The 24,215-nt window shown below is 47.1% G+C and overlaps 1 protein-coding gene across 2 annotated transcripts in view; it reads left to right on the top strand.

Moving 5' to 3' along the window:
- ALPK3 (alpha kinase 3) overlaps positions 1–24,215 on the top strand; it is a 1,258,466-nt gene that overhangs the window by 499,223 nt on the left and 735,028 nt on the right. For both annotated transcript variants that reach the window (XM_086959428.1, XM_086959429.1), the window contains one exon: positions 34–1,510. In XM_086959428.1, coding sequence (XP_086815554.1) covers positions 34–1,510 — 1,477 coding nt within the window. The remainder of the gene's footprint in view (positions 1–33; positions 1,511–24,215) is intronic.

Genomic DNA, 24,215 nt, shown 5'->3' with positions numbered 1-24,215 from the left:
AAGAGCTTTAATATGTTTTCTATTATTTTCTAGATGCAGGGAAGAGGATGCAGCAATATATCAAGCATCTGCCAGAAACACCAAAGGCATAGTATCCTGTTCTGGGGTTTTAGAGGTTGGAACCATGACTGAGTATAAAATACACCAGAGATGGTTTGCCAAACTTAAGCGAAAAGCTGAAGCCAAAATGCGCGAAATTGAGCAGAGTAGAAAGCGTGACAAGGAAAATGTGTTGGATAAATTAAGAGCACTGAGTCCAGAACGGATTCAGCGGAAGAGAAGATTCTCAGCTGAAGAAGGTAAAAAGTCACCTGCTTTAGTGGACAAGGAGGATGTAATTAAGGTCCATATTCAAGATTCTACATCCAGGTTAAAGGTAGATGTTGCTGATTTAGGCAAGGAACAGTTGATAAATGGAGAACGTGAATTTGCAAATGAAATGATGTCAAGACCAACTGAAGAAATTACCACAAATGGATATATCTCATCAGAGAATCTAGAAGCGAATGGAAAGGAGTTTCTGGCATATGTGTGTGAGACTGTTGAGATCATAACCAAAAAACCTACAGATAAAGAGTCAACAGCTAAAAAGAAAAAGAAAGAGAATGAATCTGCTGTTACCCCATTACAAAAAGAGGAAAAGTCAAGTGCATTGGATACGCAAAAGGTTCAAGGCCCAAGTCCTGTTGCAAGCAAGTCTCGGTTTTCAGCAGTTCCTCCTAAGAATCAAGCAGATGAGAAAATGGAAGTTGAAAGAACAGCAGCTGCGCAATTAAAAGGTGTCACAGCGTCTCCGAAGTTTCCTAAAATGACAATTGTAAGAGATACTAAAAAGAATAAGGATGCTGGAATACTTAAAAACAAAGATCCCGAAGTCTGTGATGCTCCACTGTGTTCAGCATCCTCAAAGGCAGAAGGCTACTTTTCTCTGCGAGAAATGTATTTAGAGAACACAGTACTGCCTGCAGAAGAAAAGAAAACACCTCCAGTTCCAATCCGCAGTAAGGCAAAAGCTGATTACCAGGGATTAAAAATTCCAAAAGAAAAACCACCTGAAATTTCAGTTAATTTACCAAAACATTCTGGACAAGAAAGTCCAGCTGTAACTCTCAAACATGCCCCAGGACAAAAAGAGAAATCTACTAGACATGTATCTCAGGCAGAGCGCACAACAGGTGTAAAGTTAATGCAAGTTGATGGGAAATCTCCATATATTGATTCCAAAAGCATTGAGGTGAGAAAACAAAACAAAGTCCCTGAGATTCAGCATTCTCCTTTGCAGAAAGGGCCAGCACCAGGCAAGAGTGGGTTACCAAGTACACCAGACTTGATGCCCCCTATTAAGAATACTGAAGTATCAAATACATTGGACTTTATACAGTCAGATGCACAGCTTCTCTCCAAAAGCGTTGCTGCTAAACATCAGAATGTACCTTCATCAGGGAAAGACAACCTCAAGGATTATCCTGAAACAGGCAAAGACCAGCTGGCTGTTGGACTACCTAGTGAGGTAAGCTGTACACAAATCTGATCTCATATGAACGTTTTAAAACTTCTTTCTTCTCTGTAATGAATTACGTGGGCTCTTTGGGCTACACCTCTTGATGAACATTTTAAAGGATGACATATTATTTGTTGTGGTCTCCCCATGCAAAATGATGCTAACATTCCTCTGTTGCCTTGCTAAAACTTGCTGTGCAATGGAACTCCCTGTTTGGCTTATTGTTTATTGTGCCTCAGCTATACTTGTAACATGAAAGGTTAAATATCATGTGGATTGCAGTATGTACCTACCTACACCTACACCACCCACATACATGACAAAAATATATATCTGCTAGGAGCACTACTAAGCTCTGGCTGGGCTCCAGTGTCAAGGCACTCCAGTAGCACATGGTATAAAAAAGTGATTTAGCTGTATAGGAAAATCTATTTTTATATATTATTAAGCCACCCCTGAAGTGTACCTTATGTGCCCACCAGGGGTATTTAAGAAGTATACCTTCACAGTGACTGAAGGATTAAAATCAGTTACTAGGTTTAGCTACATTTCTCATAAGACAGGCTAGGTTATTAAATATGTAATTCTACATCTCTGCCTGGGAAAATGGTAGAAAAGCCATTCAAGGATATTTCCCTCTTAATTTTTAAAATCGAATTTGAAAAGTAACTACATTTTACTTTAGACCGCATCAGCCAGGTATGGCGTAAAACCACATCTGCCACTCGTCATACCTACAGAGCTGGAAGAAATATCTTCAGCTGGCATGGTTAATGATACTGACTCAGAAGACAGTGAACACAAAACCAGCAAATGGAGAGGCAACAAGAGCAATTATTAAATATGAAATTTCAATTTTGATAAATTGAGACACATATTCTTCGTGAATACGAAAAAATGTCCAAATTTTTATCAAGTAAGTCTTGACACGGTGATGACAGCCAAGAAATCAGAACATGATGATCAGCAAAACAGCACAAGACAGAAGGTAAGGTGATCAGTGAAACAGCATAGAAGACATCCAACGCGTTTCGCCCGATAAGGGCTTCCTCAGGGCTGTAAAAGCAAATATACATACAAAGTCACAAAACTAGAATATACACAATAGAATCATAAATACATAACAATAAAAAATATGCCAGAGAGCTGATAATTAGGATGAATTTAGCATCACTTAGTTATGTACACATGCACAGAAATAGAATGACATATTATGAATCACAGTTGTACATTCAAAAACGAAGTGTCTAAAATTATCGACAGCTATCACTAATGGCAGTATAAGCAAGGATCATCACATAAAACAAAGGAAAAACACGGAAAGAAAAATGGAAAAATGGAAAAAAAGACAAGAAAATACACGGAGGGAAAAAGGAGAAGAGAGAAAAGAAAACACCCAAAAAGGAAAGTATAAACGTATAAAGTGAATGGGAACAAATAACCTTAATTCACGAACGATTGCAACGGAGCATGCAAACATGTTAAGGTTATTAAACAATACCTGTAATGACACAGAAAGATCCAGATAAGATGCTCAACATCAGAACAACCATAAAGCTAAGAGAAATATTGTTCATCAAAAAAAGCCTCAACACCACAAGATCACATAAGAAAAACAGACATTCACACCAGAACACATTCAGGTAGACTGCGATCCCGTTGAGAAGAAAAGCATACAGCTGATTTGATAAGTCAACCGCTAGGCTGAGGAAGACATAGTAAAAAGAGAAAATACAATGCCATTAACACCGTAATGTCTCTATGACTCAAGACAAGATACTCTAACATTCGGGTCCCCTTAGAGACCGCCATCTAGTCCATGATAGCGTCAGCATTTACCCCACACTCTTCGGAATTTCTTGGGGCACCCTTGTGCTTTATATGTAACCCTTTCGGCCGCCATGTATAGGTCAATTCCCCTTCTTCATTCCCCCAGTTGTAGTACATCTGGTGCCCCCCATTTCCTGGCTACGTCCCTTTTGGCCTCTACCAGAGCTAGTCCCAGGAAAATCAGCAGTGGACGGGCTAGGTCCACATCGTTGGTCATCCCCTGGAGTATGAGCTTCGGGTCTATTGGAATGTCTATCCCTAGCACCTCTCCCAATTCAGCGAGGATCTCCCTCCAGTATGTCTGAATGCGTGGGCAGGACCAAATAGTGTGTACGAAATCTCCTCCATCATGTCCGCAGTGCAGGCAGCAGGGGTCAGATATTCTTCCCATTTTATATAGCCTCACTCTATCGAAATAGTCCCTGTGTAGGATCTTGAACTGGATCAAGCGGAGGCGCGACTTAATTGCCACCTCCCTGGGATGCATCAGTACCGTACCCCAGTCTACGTCATCCATGTCCCCCACTTCCTGTTCCCATGTGGTCCGGAGCCCCTCTAGTCTGTTAGGTCTATTGTTCATATTAGTTTTGTATGTGAGGGAGACCGCCTTTTCGGGGATCTGTTCCTGCAGGAGGTGGCCCTCCAAATGCGCATATTCGGGGAGCGCCTCCAGCAACGCCCCCTCTGCCCTCCATGCATGTCTCAGTTGCATATATTTAAAAAACTGGGAGCGGTGAAGCCCAAAGTCTGCCTGTGGTGAAGGGAAGGATTGCAGTGCCCCCTTTTTGGTTACGTCTCCTAGGGTAGAGATGCCAATGGCGTCCCACCCCTGAAACCCTCTGAGCTTGCTGAGATCCTTCAACCAGCTGCAGTCCCATAGCGGGGTTTGTTTCTTCGATCTATGCTCCCATTTAATGGCTTTCGTTGCCCTTTTCCATGCCCCCAGCGTGATTGTAGTAGACGGCAGTAGCCTGGCCTGCCCCCTACCTTCATAGATGTAGTGGAGACATGTCTGGGTGCCCATACTGTGCCTTTCCAGAGCATAGGTGGGGTGTGTGACAGGTGCGTGTATCCACTCATTAATGGGGGTCAGGTGTTCCGCCCAATAGTAGGCTTCTAGATCAGGAAGCAAAATCCCTCCATCATATTGGTGTCTCTGCAGGGTCGCCAGCGCTACCCTAGGGTGCTTTCCCAGCCATAGATATGATCGCAGTTCCGCATGTACGTCCCGGAAGACCTTACTTTTCAGGGGGAAATACTTGTTCTGGAAGGCATAGAGGAATCTCGGAAGCGAGATCATCTTAAACATAGCTGCCTGTCCCAGAATCCTAAGTGGGAGCGATTGCCATCTGTCAGCGTCCGCTACAACATTACGCAGAACTCGTTCAATGTTCCGGTCGTAGGAATGGTCACCGTTTGTCGTGATAAATATCCCTAGGTACGTAAATCCCTCTCTGGTCGTCAGCAGTCTCTCAGACAGCCTGGGCCACCTGTCCCTTCCCCGAGGGTCATAGATCGTCGATTTGTGCCAGTTGATCTGATAACCAGACTTAGCGCCGTAGCGGTCTAGTTCAGTTGTGTGGTAAATTAATTTTACCGTATAATTTTTCCATATAATTATTAATAAGAGACAGCTCATTCAAATGAGAGGCAGAGTCATACGGGCTTTAATGGAAAATCCTCGAGGATTCGATATCATGTTCCATCACCACTAAGGTTCAGGAAGGGACATTCAACGTTTTATTAACATTACACATTATATATAGTAAAATGGTACAATTGAAACCAATACAGTAGGCGTAACAGGTGAAAAGAAAGAGATAAGAACACATGTGCGTAACAGGAGGCGTGTAAAAAGGCGTACACATGGGCGTGCACTGTACATGTCAGAGAAACGTCATAAGAAACGTCACATGTGGGTGGATGCATGGAGAAAGTTGCAGGATCAGCAGAAACCTATGACCTGAGTGCGTGCGCAACTGAACATGACGTGTAACTGGGGAGAACTGGGGGCTTTGACTTTAGCACTAGTGGAGGAGACTAGTATCTGGAATGTCAGGGCAGCCTGTACCTATAACATATCTGGTATCTCATGTTTGGAGGATGTAGTGTCTGAAGTAAAAGGTCTCTCGGGCAGAGGTCGTTCAATACTGAATGCTAGTGCGTGCATATGAATCTTCATGTTAGAGTGCGGGGGCCATGGGCCTACCATGGTAACGGGAGCAGTAATTTACTTGCATGGAGACAGGAAGGCAGGGCCCTTTGCTCTGCAGCCGGGAATATGTTTTCCTATTTCACTAGACTGGAATGTGTTTTCGCGGAGGCTGAACAGATAACTTGAAGGCAAAATACGGTCTTGGCAGGCAGGCAGGGCCGAGCACCTCTTCGCTGGCAGGAAGTAAGGCAGGGGTCAGGGATGCATACCAGAACGGCAGCTTTCAGAAACAGAAGAGACTTCGGAGCCTCAATTCAGGGCCTAGCTCGGCAGAGCCAGGAAAACATGGCTTCGTGTTAAAAGTGCACCATGTAAAGACGTTGGCAACATAGGTTTAGAAACGAAATTATTGTTGCTTTCTTGGAGAACTTGGTAGATGACATGTTAACGTTGGACGCAAATGCATTTGCGTCTTCATTTTCGGCCATGGAGGGAAAATGCACGGAGGTCATGCATAGACATGGGGCGTTGGGGTACACGATAGGGGACATACCTGGTCATATAAAATTCGATTTACCTCATCCCTCCTTGTCCCCTACGTTCCCTTCAGGATATATCTATGTTCATGAGACCATCTATCTGTTCATATAACATCATTTGCTCGTCCTTTCGCATTCGAGCTCGGGATCGTGGAATTGGATGAGGAATACATGATGTGGCACACAAGCCACAGATCGCTGGCCCACATTGTAAACAAAGACAACAACTGAATACTATAAGGAATATTATTCCTAGGAATGACAATACTTTCCATCCCCAAGCGGAAATCACACTCCAGAACCAACCGGACCAAGTCCAGGTACCTGGATTCTGGTGTATCAGGTGAGCAATTTCATGAAGCCTCGTGATGGCTTTGTATACTGACGGTGCGTTATTTGGAATGAAAACGCAACAACTAGATCCGATGACTCTACAAGCCCCGCCCCTATCGGCCAGGATGACGTCAAGGACAGGGCGATTTTGAAGAACAACAAGTCTCATAGCAGACTGCTCTTCAGTCAGGTTACCTAAAGCAGAAGTAGTTTCATTCACTACTGCTTCAAGGGTTCTGGTCAATCTACGTATTAATTTACTATTCTGGATGGGACCTATGAAGAAAAAGAAACCTTTATTGAAATCTGTGTATTGCTCTAGTGTAGTTTCAGTCTGATCGACAATCGGGGTCTTGATCTCCCTTCTATGTCTTACATGTACAAGATGTGGATTTCTATGATAATCAGGCGGGGCTAGGAAAACAGGTGGCAATAGGAATGCAATATAACACGTCCCATCCCAATCTAAGGGCAGACGTACATAAGCTATCTGACCACATATAAAATAAGAATGGCGGGAAGTTTTGAAAGTAGACTTTCCTTTATCGCTGAATTCGACCACAGTATTACAATCACTGTGTCCTAGATGTACTGAACCATTCTTTCTGACGCATAATTCACCTTTTACTGGCAAAACTGTAATAAACCGCAAGTCCGAATTAGTCTCAGACTGCACATTCAGGATCATGAAGTTAAGTGTAAAATTACCTAATCCATACACTTCGTTTTCTAGATCGGTCCCTGTCCTTTGAGGGAGACCGTCGGCGTCTGGGAAACATACTTTATTCATGACTGTATTCAGGTCCCCCCAAATCCAATTGCCTTGGGAGACCTTGGACTTACTATCTAGGGAAGACATTAAAGCAAACCATGCACCACATGAACCATTATGTGTGGACGGGTAGAGAAAGAGGGGCAGAGCTCCCTTGTATTTCTGATAGGGAGGGAGTCGGCCACATACCCAGCAATTGGTGGCATTACTGGTCTGGTGAGAATGGTGTAACATACGGATGAATGTATTGTTGCGCATTGCTAAACGATAGGATAATTAGTGTGGGGGCAGGTCACTAAAAGTGTGCTCCACAGTGTCATTAGAGGAAGCATGTACATGAGAATCAAGAGGAAAAAAAATATGTAGCATTAAACTTATGCATATAATCGTAAGACTCAGAAGAAACATATAAATTAAATCGATAATGCATCTGCTGTGTAAAACTTTACAGTACTGTTTTCTCTTTTCGCTACGCCTATCTCTCTGACTACTTGGGTCTATCTTATACATGTCAGAAACCTGTCTAACCGCTTCACCCGAGGGGGACTTAAACAATTAAACGCTGTCTGACTTACTAGACCTTAACTTGGAACGATACTCCTGGTGTGGAGTTTTCTCTAGCAGGGGGAGTTTAGAGTCAGTATCCAAAAGTGGGCAGTCCTTAATCGGAGTTTCTGGACACAGTCTGTGAAATTTCTTAACGTGGCTGGAGTGCAGCCATCCCTTGCGACCTTCCAGCTTGACGGCGGTCCTCGTTGACATCAACACCAACTTTGGCTGCTTCCATCTGGGTTCCAGCGGACTTTTCCTGTCGAAATTTCTCACGTAGACGTACTCGCCGGGGACGACTTCATGCGGTTTCACTTGGGTGTTGTCCGGGAAGGCAGCTGCGACCTGTGAACGACAAGATTGTAGTGCAGACATCAAGGAGGCCAAGTAATCTGTCAGCATAGTACTTTCAACATCAGTGATCTTTTTCGGCATAGGCGTACCCCACATATTGGGAGGCCGCCCGAAAACTACCTCATAGGGAGATAGTCCGGTCCTGGAAATGGCTACCATGCGCATATAGAAGAGTGCAACTGGCAGAGCTACTATCCAATCTACACCTTTTTCTGCACATACTTTTGCTAGGCGTGTTTTCAGGGTTTGATTATGTCTCTCTAAGAGACCTGCGGCTTCAGGATGTTGAACACAGTGGAACTTCCACTGGTAACCTAACAGGAGTGATACCTGTTTAATAAGCTCGGACGAGAATGGTTGTCCATTATCAGAGTACACGACACGGGGCAAACCATATCGCGGGAAAAACTCACGGACCAGCTGTTTGGCAGTGGTTACAGCAGTGTAATCGGGAACTGGATATGCTTCTGTCCATCGGGAAAGAGCACATACGACTACGAGGACATACTTGAATCCTCGGCATCTGTCCATCTGGATATAATCCATCTGGAGGACTTCAAAAGGGTGGTCAGGAGGATGAAATCCACCTTGTTCCACCGGAATGCCTTTGCCTGGATTGAACTGACAACAGATCATGCAAGTACGCACTTTCTGTTTTGCTGCTGCTCGTAAATGTTTGTTGAACCAAAGAGTCTGTAAACTGTCTAACATGGCTTTCTCTCCTAAGTGTGCTGGACTATGTGCTGTATTAATGATGATTTGAACCATAGAGTCGGGGAGTAACCATGTGGCTCTTCCCTTCGTCATCCATCCCTGATCTGTATGGATCCCTCCTTGTTCAGTCCATTTCTTGATTTCGTCTGAGGTTGCATGTGTCTGTATGTCGAGTACATCTAGTGTGGGATCCTTAACTGTCAGGCAATGTGTCAGTGAAGGTATTTCAGTCTTTGTCACGTCAGTCGGTATGTCTGTCTGAGCTGTGAGTTTGGCTGTTCGATCTGCCAGGTCGTTACCCTGGGAAATAGTGTTGGTGACTTTGGTATGTGCTTTGCACTTCATAATGGCTATAGCTGTAGGCAAGTGTATTGCTTCTAACAGAGCTTGAATGAGGGGACCGTGCTGGATCTTGGTACCGTGAAAAGTTAAAAAACCTCTCTCTTCCCAAAGAACACCGAAGTCGTGAACGACTCCGAATGCATACTGTGAATCTGTGTATATGTTTACTTTCTTGTTCTTGGCTAGTATACAGGCTTGAGTCAGGGCAATGAGCTCTGCAGCTTGAGCAGATAGTGTGTCAATACGATGTGTTTCTAGTACTTCAGTTTCAGTGGTCACTGCATATGCGGCCACTAACTCTCCTGTGCTTGTTCTCATACATGAACCATCCACGTAAAGTGTCAGGTCTGGGTCGGGCAATGCAATGTCTGTCAAGTCTTGTCGGGGCTTTGTCACTGTATTGATGACTTCTACACAATCATGTGGTGCTGGATCAATTGTACACGAGGGTAACAATGTGGCAGGGTTAAGTATGTTGCAGCGTCTGATTTCTATGTGTGGCTGGAACAGTGTCAGTTCATAACCTGTCAGTCGTGCTATGGTCAAGTGTTGAGTCTGGGTACGGTTCAGAAGAACTTCCACGGAGTGTGGAACCTGTACTGTCAGGGGATGTCCTAACACTATTGAGTCGCTTTGTCTGATAGCTAGAGCTGTTGCTGCAACTGATTTTAGGCACGCAGGCAAAGCCTGGGCTACTGGATCCAAGGTACTAGAAAAATAAGCACAAGGCTTGTGGCGTCCTGCTTGATCTTGTGTGAGAACAGATAACGCTGTGTCATCGCGTTCTGTGACAAAAAGTGTAAAAGGCTTGCTATAACATGGTGTCGCTAAAACAGGTGCTTGACATAAAGCTTTCCTTAACTCGTCAAAAGCTTGTGTGTGTTCCTGAGTCCAAGGGAGGACAGTCGAAGTCGCTGCCTCCTGTGTTGTCAACTGTATGAGTGGCTTGGCTAGAAATGCATACTGGGGAATCCATTGTCTGTAGTAAGAAGTGAGGCCGATAAAGGCCCGTACTTCCTTTTGTGTCTTGGGCTGTGGCAGATGTGCAATTAACTGGATGCGATCTGGTGTCAACTGTCTACCCCTCTTGGACAGCAAGTGTCCAAGGTATACCACTTGCTGGGCACAGAATTGTAGCTTCGAAGGGGATACTTTATGCCCCTTCTCGGCCAGAAAATACAGGACTGTCAGTGACGCGCGCTCGCAATCACGTTCGGTCCGGGCGGTGATTAACAGATCATCAACATATTGGAGCAGAGCAGTGTCAGCAGGCATGTAAATACTGTCTAGTTGTCGTTTCAAAGCTTGGCTGTGAATACTAGGACTCTCTGTGAACCCTTGAGGTGCACGTGCAAATTTGAAGCTTCGGCCATTTAAAGAGAATCCGAACAAATACTGGCTTTCTGGATGAATGGGGACACTAAAGAAGGCGTTCTTAAGATCGATTACAGTGAAGAACGCAGCTTCGGAATCTATAGCAGTCAATAGTGACGAAATATCTGGGACTACTGGGTACTGTGGTATTATACATTTATTGAGTTCTCGAAGATCAATCACCAATCTGTAGACTGGAGGTGCATTTGGGTCAGTTCGTTTAAGAATCGGAATGATTGGAGAATTACATACATTGGAGTCGGGTTCTACGACTACTCCTTGGGCAATGAGCTCGTCAATAATTTTCAGCAAGGCTGCTACAGCCTCGGGGGGTAATTTGTATTGTCGGATTCGGGGCAGTACAACACCTTGCTTGAGTGTGACACGATAGGGAGTAATGTGCATACAACCTACATCTGTTGGACCTTGTGCCCATAAATGCTGTGGAACATTTTTCAATCTTGGATCAAAATCTCTCAACACGTAATGACCCTTGAAGTCACGTAAAAATAACCTCACTCCTTCCGGAGAACAACATATTACAGCTCCTAGAGCTTTTAACGTTTTAATACCAAGCAAGTTTTCAGGACATGATTTCGTAAGTAACAGATCTGTAGGTCGGGACAATGGACCAACTGCAAGGGGAACTGGCTTCGATACTTCGTTAACAATAGGTTTTCCTGACAATCCAAGGGAAACATTCTGTGAGCCTGAGAGGGGTGCCCCTGGAACCTCGTCATGACTAATGGTAGTTCTACTTGCCCCTGTATCAATCAAAAATTTTCTGTCTTTCCCTAATACCTGACTATGTACATAGGGACCATCTTGATCTACAGGAACCTCAATAAGGGGCAAGCCAACCTCCCTCTCTAGGCTGTTTCATGTATACTGCTGATAATCGGGGTAATCGGATTGTGCATACTGGTACATTTGCTGTGTGACATGTTGCGTTGGGGCAATAGGTTGGGGTTGTGGTACAGCTACTGTCTGTTGCTGTGCATTCTGTGGCGGTTGCGTATTTTGTGAAATATTCTGTGGAACGTGTTCTGGTCTAGGCGGACGCGGTCTTTCTTTCGTTTTGCCTGTAGCAATATTGTGTCTTAAAACGGCACATTCATTTATGAAGTGACCTGGCTGTTTGCAATAATTGCAATTCCCTTTAACAGGAGCTGCAGAATGACTAGTCTGTGTGTTACCCCTCTTCTGACCGTCTGCTGGGACGGACTGGGCAACTAGTACTTTCGTTTTCGTATCTTTCATACGCCTCTGTTCATGATCGTGTTCCTCTCTAATTCTGTTCTGGTGGTACTGTAACATTTGTAACATTTGGGAAGGCTTATTTGCTTGCCATGTGCTTTCGACTTTCAATACTCTGTTTTTAACCTGTGGTAAGGAATTCTCGACTAATTTAGTCACAAAAAGATGTGGATATGACTCGCTACTTGTTTTCAGGCCACTATTAATAATGAAACATTTCTCAAATCTGGAATAAAAATCACTAGTGTCTTCATCTTGTTTCTGTTTGCAGGCTGAGATTGCATCCCAGTCTTCCTTTTTAACTGTCAATAATCTAGGCAACACTTGAACTAATAATCCTGGTAATGCTTTAGTTTTGGTCCCGAGACCTGTACGTGGAATACGTGTATTTTCTTCGTCCTCTAATTCAGTCCAGACAATCTTTTTATCTCCCACCTCCCATTCTTTCTCTTTCAGTTTTTCGTAAATACCTGCTGGCAACAATACTTTTAACATTTTAAGAATGTCGGGATACGTATAGTCTCCCATGAGTAACATGTCCTTTAATTCACGGTGGAATCCTGCAGGATCTTTATCATGACTGGGCACTATTTTCTTCATTTCCAATAATTCCATTTTGGTCAAAGGAGTGTATACGAATACGCTTTGAAGATCACCCCCTGGAATCTGGACGGGATGAACTTCTCGCAAGGGATTCTGTCTGTCTAGGTGATATGGTTGTCTTACTGGGGTGGAGCAGGAACAAAATGTGGAGTCAGGAAAGTTCTGTATTTGTGACGTTGTTCTAGAATGGTACTAATTAAATCGGTACCTAGGCCTCTCCATCTTTTTAGGAGTAAGTCTTGCAATATATTATATAGTGGACCTGGATCGGAATGCTGATTTTCATATAGTGTAATGAGATGTTGGATCATGTACATACCAGCTAGTCGCTGTTCGTCTGGGGTAAGACTCAAAAACGTTTTGCGCTACGGAATCATCTTTATATATACTGTCATTCCCAGCCCATTGGACTGCTGACCGGGCTAGTTCTTGATCACGCATGGTATTAAGTTCATGGTAGCCTATTCTTCCTTTCAGGATTTTATCAGTGTCTTGAAATACATGTTCAAGGGAACATTGCTCTGGTATGGGGGAAAAGAAACGTTTCTTGTTTTCTAGACGAATGGGTCTGTCAAAAGGTCTGTCAAAAGAATACTGTTTAGGGAGTTTCACTCTACCTACGTACGCTATTGTACCTTGATTTTCTACTTGGTTATCCATTTCTTCCTCCTCTGAGGATTCATTCTTGTCGGACTCGGCTTCCCTTTCAGCCCTCTGTCTGTCATGCATTGTTACTATTTCTTTACGAATCTTTCTGGACATGGCATCTATACAATTCTGTTTATCATGTTTACAATCTGCAATATTCTGACTCCATTTTATCAGTACATCCATCTCTTGTTTACTAGCGCCTGGCCGATCTAGTTCCCTTATCAAACAATTAATCAAAAATCGTAAGATCATACTTTGTGTCTCAACCTTCTGATATGCCATGGCCTCACGAATACATTCTGGTCTCTCCCCCGTTCTAATGAAATGATATATATTGTCTAGATGGTTAGTCATTTCTGGTAATAGCATCAAATAATCTGTAACACGTCGTAGACGTAACGAGGCTAACATCATGTCTCCTTCCTTACCAGGTACTGGGTCATATCTACAATCTGTAATATACTGTCTAAGGTTTTCATATGCAACCGCTTTCGGTGTACGTTGCAATGCTAATTCTCTGATTGTCATTCGTTTCACTTGTGGCGGGGTGCGAAGGTGGCCTCCTACGGCACCTCCTGAGGCAGAAGCGAGGGCATGAACTGACTGGGTTGTAGCTGCTGATGTCATGGCGGGTATAAGAGGTATATGTAATGGGGGTGGACTCTGCGTTGCAGCTGTCGAAAAAGGATTGAGAGGACCAATAGTAGGGGGACCAGTAGCAGTAGCAGCAGCAGTAGGGGAAGTGACAACAGGCGCGGGAAACTGGAGACGTGGAGGAGTCGTGGCTTGAACAGACGGGGCAGGCTGCTGTACATTATTAACGGGTGGTACGGGTACATTAGTATATGCTGGAGCTACATCATCCAAATAGGAAGAAAGAAAAATGTCTGCTGCGGTCTGTTTGTGACGGAGTTTAGTTGGAACCAATGGTGGTGGCAAGTTACGGGGTACTTCCGGGGTCGCCTTGGGCAGGCCCTCGGCAAGAACTGGATACACGCCTGTAAGCAGTGCGTTTCTTTGACGGTCTAATTGTTCTAATCTGACTTGTTCTCCTTCTTCTAGTAACTCTTTTTCTCTGGCTTTTTCAGATTCTTCTTTACTTCTCTCTGCTTTCCTGATTTCTTTTTCTGTTCTTCTATGCGATTCTTTACGCCACAATTCTATGGCATCTTTCTGGGATTGTCTGGCTTTCTTTTTCCATAATACTTCTTCTACTCTCATGATGCAATCAGCATCCCATGTCCCTGAAACAGGCCATCTATACTTCTCATCCAGGTCTTTGGTGTAGTCCACCCATAAATCTAGATACAGTACGGCATCTAAGCCATGCTTATGGTACATAAAATACCCTGGAGTGTCCCTAGGCGGGACAGGAACTGCTTCTTCGAGTATTCCTTTCCTAGTTCCTATCTGACGTAATTTCGAGAAGAGTGGCATGATTGAAATGATTCGAATGTGAACACAATAAACACAGAAATGAAATAGCGAACAATCATTCACACCACGACATTAAAACACAAGAAACATTTCGGACTGAAATTACCTGGTACATAGAAAACACAAATTCTGAAAATCTCGAGATGATACTAGAATACTGGATTACTAGATGCACTGCTAAAACAGTACAGACAATACCGGTCCCATAAAGAGACACGTCGGACCGTATCCACCTAAGTGAACACGTCTGGACCAGGTCTGTGTACCCAGACCTGTCTTGACCGGGCACAAATTAATGAACCCGTCTAGATGCGTTCCCAACAACGGTACTCACCGGGAAGCAAGTAACTGAAGGCCTCGGAATCTGGACTGGACTGGATTGGACTGCTACGACATCTGGCTGCTACGCATCACGTTACCACGCATGCGCTTCGGAACAGGTGGGCCTCTGGATACCTCGGACCTTGCTCTCTCGACTCGGGCTCTGGTCGGGATCCTCCGCATTCCTCACCGCCTCGTCTGAACGCCGTACCGCAGTCTCCGTCTCCCCCGTGGGCCCGAGGGAAGATAGCAGGAAGACCCGCAAACGTGCACGGTTTCCGTCGCGGCTGTAGTAGGGGTCAAAGCCTGCGTAACATCGCCGGCGAGTGGGGAAGGGGGGTCCCTGTTCGGGCGCCAAATTATGTGGTAAATTAATTTTACCGTATCATTTTTCCATATAATTATTAATAAGAGACAGCTCATTCAAATGAGAGGCAGAGTCTGTGGGATCTGAGTCATACGGGCTTTAATGGAAAATCCTCGAGGATTGGATATCATGTTCCATCACCACTAAGGTTCAGGAAGGGACATTCAACGTTTTATTAACATTACACATTATATATAGTAAAATGGTACAATTGAAACCAATACAGTAGGCGTAACAGGTGGAAAGAAAGAGATAAGAACACATGTGCGTAACAGGAGGCTTGTAAAAAGGCGTACACATGGGCGTGCACTGTACATGTCAGAGAAACGTCATAAGAAACGTCACATGTGGGTGGATGCATAGAGAAAGTTGCAGGATCAGCAGAAACCTATGACCTGAGTGCGTGCGCAACTGAACATGACGTGTAACTGGGGAGAACTGGGGGCTTTGACTTTAGCACTAGTGGAGGAGACTAGTATCTCGAATGTCAGGGCAACCTGTACCTATAACATATCTGGTATCTCATGTTTGGAGGATGTAGTGTCTGAAGTAAAAGGTCTCTCGGGCAGAGGTCGTTCAATACTGAATGCTAGTGCGTGCATATGAATCTTCATGTTAGAGTGCGGGGGCCATGGGCCTACCATGGTAACGGGAGCAGTAATTTACTTGCATGGAGACAGGAAGGCAGGGCCCTTTGCTCTGCAGCCGGGAATATGTTTTCCTATTTCACTAGACTGGAATGTGTTTTCGCGGAGGCTGAACAGATAACTTGAAGGCAAAATACAGTCTTGGCAGGCAGGCAGGGCCGAGCACCGCTTCGCTGGCAGGAAGTAAGGCAGGAGTCAGGGATGCATACCAGAACGGCAGCTTTCAGAAACAGAAGAGACTTCGGAGCCTCAATTCAGGGCCTAGCTCGGCAGAGCCAGGAAAACATGGCTTCGTGTTAAAAGTGCACCATGTAAAGACGTTGGCAACATAGGTTTAGAAACCAAATTAATGTTGCTTTCTTGGAGAACTTGGTAGATGACATGTTAACGTTGGACGCAAATGCATTTGCGTCTTCATTTTCGGCCATGGAGGGAAAATGCACGGAGGTCATGCATAGACATGGGGCATTGGGGTACACGATAGGGGACATACCTGGTCATATAAAATTCGATTTACCTCAGTTGCGTAGTAAACAGCTGAACATCGTCCGCGTACAGGGACAGCTTTTCTTCCCGTGCCTCCGCTGGCCCCAACCGGAAACCCGTAATCCCTACATTCTGTCGGACTGCGCATGCCATCACCTCAATAACCAAGGCGAACAGCAATGGAGACAAAGGGCATCCCTGCCTAGTTCCCAGTTGTATGTGGAAAGCCTTAGACATTGCCCCTTTCACCCGAACTCTAGCACTCGGGAACATGTATAATAGACCAATTTTGCGTCTGTACTTGGGTCCAAATCCAATGCGCTCCAGTACCCCCTCCAGAAAAGGCTAGTGGACAGCATCAAACGCCTTTTCTGTGTCCAGGGACAGGAACCAGTGAGGTTCCGTCCTGCTTCTCACCTCCTGAAGCCAGTTATGGGTCCTCCCTATATTGTACCTGTACCTAGTGGCCCTCTCTGGGATGAACCCCGTTTGGTCAAGATGGACCAGCCCTGGTATGACCTGTCACGGACGGAGAGCCAGAATTGTTGCGTAAAGCTTCGTCTCCACATTCAGGAGGGAAATGGGGCGGTAGGACGAGCAGTACTCTGCTGGCTTCCCCAGTTTGTGGATTGGGACGATTGTGGCCTGTCTGAGGTCCAGCGGGAGCTGGCCTTCCTCCTCAGCGTCCTGGAAGAGGCCCCACAAGTGGCGTGTCAGGAGGTCCGCCATTTTCTTGAAGAATTCCGCGGGGAAGCCGTTCAGGCCCGGAGCTTTCCCTGCACGAAGTTTGGTCAAAGCGACCCTAACTTCCTTTTCAGTCACCTCGTTCTCTAAGTCTTTGTGATCCGCCTTCTCTAGTGCCGGGAGGTCGAGATGTGCCATATATTTCAGCGCATCCTCTTTCGACCCTAGGTCACGTGCTTGGTAGAAGGTGGCATAGCAGTCCGCAAATGCGTCCGCTATTGTGGTATCCGTGCATGCCCAGCTGCCACGACTATACCGCACCCTGTCCACCCATCTAGCATCTCTTTCCTTTCTGCTGAGCCATGCCAGCAGCCGTCCAGATTTGTCCCCTACATCATAGATACGATGCAGGGTCGCCAATGCCTGTGACTTTGCCTCCCCTGTAACCAATTGCCTATACTGGAGTTGCTGATCAGCCAGGCGTCTAAGTTTCCCCCGGTCCCTGGTAAGCAGGTGCTCACTTTCCAGCGCCAGTATCTGCCCTTCTAGAGCCTGTATCTCGGCCTGGACTTTTTTCCTGTCTTCTGCCAATCTACACTGTGTTCTTTGGGAAGCTTGAGGGCTTCCCAAAGAACGACTCGGGAGTCCACCGAGTCTATATTATCCGCCAGCTACACTTTCACGTCTGCTCGCAATCCCTTCAGGATTTCCGGGTTCTGTAAGTCCCAGGCCGATAGTCTAAGTATTTTGGGCCCCTCCCTCCGCTTACTGCCCACCGCCAGGAGCAATGGCGAGTGGTCAGACACCCCTCGGGTGCAGTACTCTGCTGAATCAGATACCTGTAATGCCTGTCGCGCCATGAAAATATAATCCAGACGAGAGTACACCTTGTGTGCCCCGGAGAAGAAGGAGAAAGCCCTGATGTCCGGATGGAGCCATCGCCACACATCTAGGAGACCGAGCGCATTCATGGACTTGGCCAGCGGCGTCACAGTCTGTGGTCTGTCTCGATCCCCAGTCCTGTCTACCATGGGGTTCATTACGTCATTGAAGTCTCCCCCAAGAATTTGGATTGTGTCCGATGTATTAGGGATGATATCTGACACTCCCTTCAGCGTTCCTACCTGCAGTTTGGGTGGGGCATATGCCGAGACAAACGTGTATTCCTGCCTCCCCCACCTTCCGCGCACCACCCTTCAGTCTCAGCTTCCGCAGAACTAAGACTACTGGGGGAGAGGGTCTGTCGCCCACCCCTGGAGTCCCCCCACTAAACCTACAATGCACCACACGTAGCGGGCAGGTTTCCCTCCCACTCCTGATTAACCTGAAAAAACGAAGTGCATAACATAGAAATAAACAATAAACAATGAATAAAGGGGTGTGTATAACTTGCGTGCCTCCTCATCGATGAGCTGCCATTTCAGATATCAGTCCTATCCCTCGTCAGGAATGCGAGCCCTGCGTCCCAGTGTCCAGATCTTCGGTTGGGTCGAGAGCCTCCTGTTCCAGTTCTCGGATCGCAGTCACTAGGGGATGCAAGGATTGTTCCACCACCTCCTCTCCCTCCGATGTCTTGCCACCTGAGTCATCTTCTTCCTCTGAGCCATCGTGGTTGGCCAGACAACTGAACCTGGACCCCGACGCTGTCGCTCTCCCTGCAGAAGTTGCTGCGTTCCGTCTTCTCCGTTCCGACGCGGTGGGATCAGGATATGGATTTGTGTGGACGCGTCTCCTGGTTCGTGGTTTCTTGACTCTTTGGGTCTTAGGGGGGCTTTGTCGCTGGTTGGCAGCCGCCAGATCGTCCCTGATCCTGCGACCTTCATCCTCCGCCCCCTGGAGTATTGGACGCTCCTCCAGCCATTGCCATGCCTCTTCCGGGCGATTGAAAAAGTGTGTCCTGCCCCCAAAGATTACTTTCAGCTTCGTCGGAAAGAGCAACATGTACTGTATATTTAGATCTCTCAATTTCACCTTCACCGTATCGTAGGATCGTCTTTGTTTCTGTACCTCCTGGCTGTAGTCTGGGAAGATCATGATGGTTGTGTTTTCTAACCACAGTTCCCTTTTCTTTCTGGCTTACCTCAGTATTAGATCCCTATCTGCAAAATTGCGAAAGCGGGCGATGATCGTCTCGGCCGTGCTCCCTCCGGCGGCTTTGCCAGCAGGGCCCTATGCGCCCGTTCAATGACAAAACAGTTCGAGAAGTGGGGCCGTGGGAACGTTGTCTTTAGCCAGGAGAATAGATAGGCCACCACGTTTGTCCCTTCAATGGCTTCTCTAAAACCTACGAAGCGTAGGTTGTTGGGTCTGGCCCTGTTTTCGGCATCATCCACCTTCCACAGCAGCTGCCGGTGGGACGCTTGAAGTTCTGCCATGTCCTTTCGGAGGGTGGTGAGAGAGTCTTCCGCCTCGCCGATCCGTGTTTCCGCCGTCGTCACCCTCTCCGTCAAATTCTGAAAATCCTGGCGCAGCAGTAGTACCTCCGAGCCCACCTCGCCAATCTTGACCTCCAAGGCCGCCCTCGAAACCTGGATATCCGTCCTAGATGCCTGTATCGCCTCCAGTAGCATTGCAGTATCGGAAAGTGCACCAGTAGCCCCCAGGCTCGCCTCCTTCTGCGGACGGGCCGTGGCATAGTTAACGCCGTGCGGGCTTGGCCACCGGATCCCTTCTCCCCATCTCACCCTCCGTTGGGCTCACCTCTCTGCAGTTGGGTCTCTCTCGTACCCTTCCCCAACTGTTGGGCCGGCACCGGGGTGCAAAGGATGGTGGAGGGGGGGGTGAGAGTGCGGTGGTCACCTTGGATCACGCTTGCGAGGGTGACGTCATTCGACGGGGTCACACTATAGTTCTGTCCTCCAGTTAGGGGACCTTCATCTGGGTCACAGCCTGGTATGAACAGGACTCCCACGTGGGCCGCTTGTTAACCGGTAGCTGGGGGTAATCTTCTAGCTGATACGAGGGGTATGTAGGGGAAAGGGGCCCTCCCCGGCCGCACTTCACTGCCCACCCCGAGCGGTGGCGTCACTGTGGCGCTCGGTCACTTCTCGTGGTTCGCTCGTTCTCGTGGCGTTGGCGTTCCGCGTCTCTGAGCGGCGTCGCACCCCAGTCGTCCCTGAGTGTCAATGTGAAGGGCCTCAGGGCTGCCAGCGGTGCAGCCGGGGTCCCGCCGCACTCTGTAGGGTCTCTGCGACACGCCTTCTATGTCCGGGCTCTCATATCAGGGTAGGTGCGGCATGCTGGGAAGGCTGCAGTGTGTCGGTTGCGGTCCTCGTATGCCGTGACCCACAGAGGCACATGCAGTAACAATTTTGGAGGCCTGCATCTTATAACGCTGCCACGGGCTTGCCCCTTGCCAGATTATCGCAACCGGTGTTTAGTCCCAGCCAGAGTTCAGGGTGGCCATGCATAAGGCGTGTGACATGTGGTGTTGCCCACTCTCGGGTGCCCAATTCCGCCCAGCCGAGGCCGCCTGTAGGAGTCCTGCCGCCCTCAGACCGGTCGACGCTGCTTCCAGTTCCCCGGGGCTCGGCCTTCACTAGGAGCCCTCCTCAGGCCTATGCCTTCCCCCCAGGCTGCTGCTCCCAGATCTCCTCACCGGCTTCTCCCGCGATCTCGGTGCGGATATGCAGGTCCGGACGGACGTCTCCGCTCCTCCGCTTCCTCCCGCCCGTGCGAGTCGTCTAAGGGCTGCAGCCGGGTTTACTCCGTGGCTCCTGTGTGGCCTGATTCACGGCCCGATTAGGCTCCCAGACAGGAAGCAGGCACCTCCCTGGGGTACCGCCTCCGCAAATTGGCTCCAGCGTCTGAGCGGCCACTGAACCGGGGCACGTCCGATCGCATTGGGGTGCCTCCTTCCCGCCTGCCTCTGCCAGCCGCAGGCACTGTCTGGTGCGTAGTCCCGGACCGGAGAGCTACTCTTGTCGGCCTGTCGGAGTGCAGTCAGCCGCCATCTTGATGAAGGTATTCAGTGCGGCCGGGTGTTCAGAGTCCAGTTCCTCGTCCGCAACAGCGGGAGACTGTGGTTTCTTGGTCTCCCTAGGTTCCCCAATCATTCCGGTCGAGCATTCGCCATCGTACGGAGTCAGGGCTGTGTTTTAAGACGGATTTTGTTGCAGCACATCGGGAGCTTTATTGAGGCACGTCGTACTCGGCCATGCTGTTGGCCACGCCCATCCCATGAGCTTTTTTTAAACATCCAGTGGACCTGATCTATGTATACTCCTCCAATTGTCTGATCCATAAAACAATAGTTATTTTCTGATTCAGATTCTGTCTATTCTGCTATTTATCTTAGTCATCTGCCTATGAAGATTTGTTTTGATGTGCACCTATTGGCCAAACCTTAGCTGAGGAGTTTCTATAGCAGCTCTTTGCCCTAAAACTAGGACCTAGGCTCACTGTTTCAAATGTTCCTTTAAAGAACAGCCATAGCAAACAGTTGAAAGCCTTGCCGGCATCAAGTGAAAAGATGAACACTTTTACCTGTCCTATATACACTGTCAATCAAGTGGGGTCTTTGTATTTTTCTGCAAATCCGCTCAAGAAGAAACCTGCCTGGTCAGGTTCTCTCAGATGCCTCCTAGCCTACTGGCCAAGATTCCTGTCAAAATGTTTACATCCATATATATCAGGGAGATTGGCCTATATAAGTATATCCCTCCCTGATTTTGGAAATCAGTGCCGGTGACATTGTGTCCTGGATCGCTGTAGTTGGTGTAAAGGTCTTTTATAGTTGTGGTAGTATCAGTGCCAGTTACTTAAATGTTTTGTAAAAGAGAGGTCAAGTCCATCAATACCCAGTGACTTATTTGCTTTTAACGACCAATGTTCCTTGGGTAAGCGACAGCCCTTTAGAGATACCTAGGGACGCAAGTCTATTATTCGGGAACTAGGCAGCGTCAAAAAAGAATACATTGCCACAGAGAGCATTGTAGTTGACTACCCAGCGCTTCCAGATTTCTTGACTCAGCTGCTAGAATGGGAGGCGATACTCACGATACCTCTGTGGTGTCTTCCTCAACCTGAGTACACCTGGAAGGGGACAAATCAGGACTCAAATTGGAAGTACACGAAAAAGTTCTTCAAGATGCAGGCGGGGTGCAACATTACTCTCAGCAAGCTATGCTCTGTACATTTCATCAATAATACCCAGACCTCTATGATTCACCATTTGATGTTGCCCAACCTGAGATAACCTCCTGTTTTGACAGAATACATTTTGCAAGGCTGCCAACATCTGATCATTCAGCATATACAGGGGCTATTGATGACCAGGCTGCCGGTAAAGTGCTGAGTCCTATAAAATCATTTGTACTTTCCTGGTACCTAACCTTGTTGATATATATAGTTAAAGCCCTAGAGGCCGGTTGCCTCCCTGCTACTCTCTGTAAGGCCATTCGGACCTCGATGTTCAAGCCTGGTCCAGACCCTACCAACCCTGGCTCCTTTCACCCTTTTTCCATTTTGAACATAAACTAAAAGATCCTTAGTAAAATGCTGGCTACTAGATTATAGTGAGTGATCCAACAGCTAGTCCATTCAGATCAGTATAGATTTGTCCCTGAATATCCAACGTCTGTATAGAATATGGAGGAGGTGCACCCCATCGGACCCATGGTGGTTGTCCTTGTACTAGACTTGGCAAAGTATTCGACACACTGCATTAGGGACTATCGTTTTATGGTTTTGAATGATTTTGTATTCAAAGCTCATGCAATGCATTTGGCTCGGTTCCTAAACACAGATCCAACAACCTGGATTCATTTTCAGGGTCACATATCAGCACCCATTCTAGTACATAGGGACACCAGACAAGGTTTCCCTCTCCCTCCCCTCCCATTTGTGCTAGCCATGAACCCTCTCATAATCCGGGTATGGTGGGACAGAGGAGCTTTGGGGATCCCTCTCCCGGACAGGCTCCACACAATGTTGTTCTATGCGAACGATGTATACTTTTATCTGAAAGACGTTGCACATGACCATTCTCCTATTGCCTACATACTTCAGAAGTTCAGAATGTTGTCAGGCCTTGGAGTCAGCTGGAACAAGTGCTATCAGTTCCTGCTTCTTACCGCGTCTTCCCACGCCCAACAGTTTATCCTGGGATTTGAGCAAATCTGTTGGGAAGGGGTTTCCTTCAAATAGCTCAGTAAACCGTATGTTCCACTCTGACTCGGGTCTCCTGGACGGGAACGTGAACTCAGCTATTTCGTCCCTCCGCACGCAGAAAGCATTCTGGCAATCGCTACCACTGTCCGTAATGTCACACATAGCACTGACTAAGATGGTAATGCTGCCTCGCCCCTTAATTGACTACACCAATCTCCCGGTGCGCTCCTCAGAGAACTTATATAGCATGGGTCCTGCCGCTGCACTGCATCTCTCTGACCATGCTGTTGAGTATGATGGACTCAGTGCCCCTAACTTTGAATATTATCAGGCTGAGATGTGCACTGTTGCATCACCCCTAATTCTTGGAGACATCCTGTGGCTCTCCCCACCTTCTGGCAGTAGTGTTAAGCTGCCTGGCTAGAGGCTTCTCGATTACCAAATCCATAACTTCTTGTTCCCCTGCAATACCACTGCTGGGTTTACCCGAGCCTTTGTGACACTTGAGGGTTTGCAAGTTACCCCTCTGGGAACGGGCTGGCATAATGATCGTGGGTGATCAACCCAGAGATTGGCCCCTATCACAGTTTCCAGATCAGGTGGAACACCATGGCCTTCGTGGAGGCCAATTCCTTACTTATGGCCTGGTGAGGAACGCCCTCGGATGAACATGGTCCAGAGTAGACACAGAATCACCCACACATAAATTGATGAACTCTCTACGTACCTTGGGAATGGGTGGCAGGATTATCACTTGGCTTAATAAAGCTTTGTCTAACCACACACAGGTTTCTATTACAGATCACACAGGAAGCCTGAAAGGGGGATTTGGCTGGGCCCTTCATCTGAGGGAGGTTCTAGAATTCCAGCAGAAAGTCTCACGTAACGCTCAGCCGAAACGTGTACAGTTTTATATACTTCACAGCTTTTGCTTCGTCGACGACGGTTTCATCGACAGCGTCCACGTCGACGAGAGTTTCTCCGTCATCTAAACCAGTCCCGTCGACGATTCCTATCACCTCATCGACGAAGAAGAAAGAATCCTCGTCGACGAAAGCCTCAAAGAAATCTTCGTCGACGGCGACGACTCCGTCGACCAGGGTCTCGTCGACAAAGTCTCCATCGACCAAAGCCCCGTCGACGAGGACCCCGTCTACGGAGGTTCTGCCTGCGTCGACGACTACAACG

Source organism: Lissotriton vulgaris, chromosome 2_2 (assembly GCF_964263255.1).
Source record: "Lissotriton vulgaris chromosome 2_2, aLisVul1.2, whole genome shotgun sequence".
NCBI lineage: Eukaryota > Metazoa > Chordata > Amphibia > Caudata > Salamandridae > Lissotriton > Lissotriton vulgaris.
Note: the sequence above shows the minus strand (reverse complement) of the source record. Positions and strands in the feature narration are given on the sequence as shown.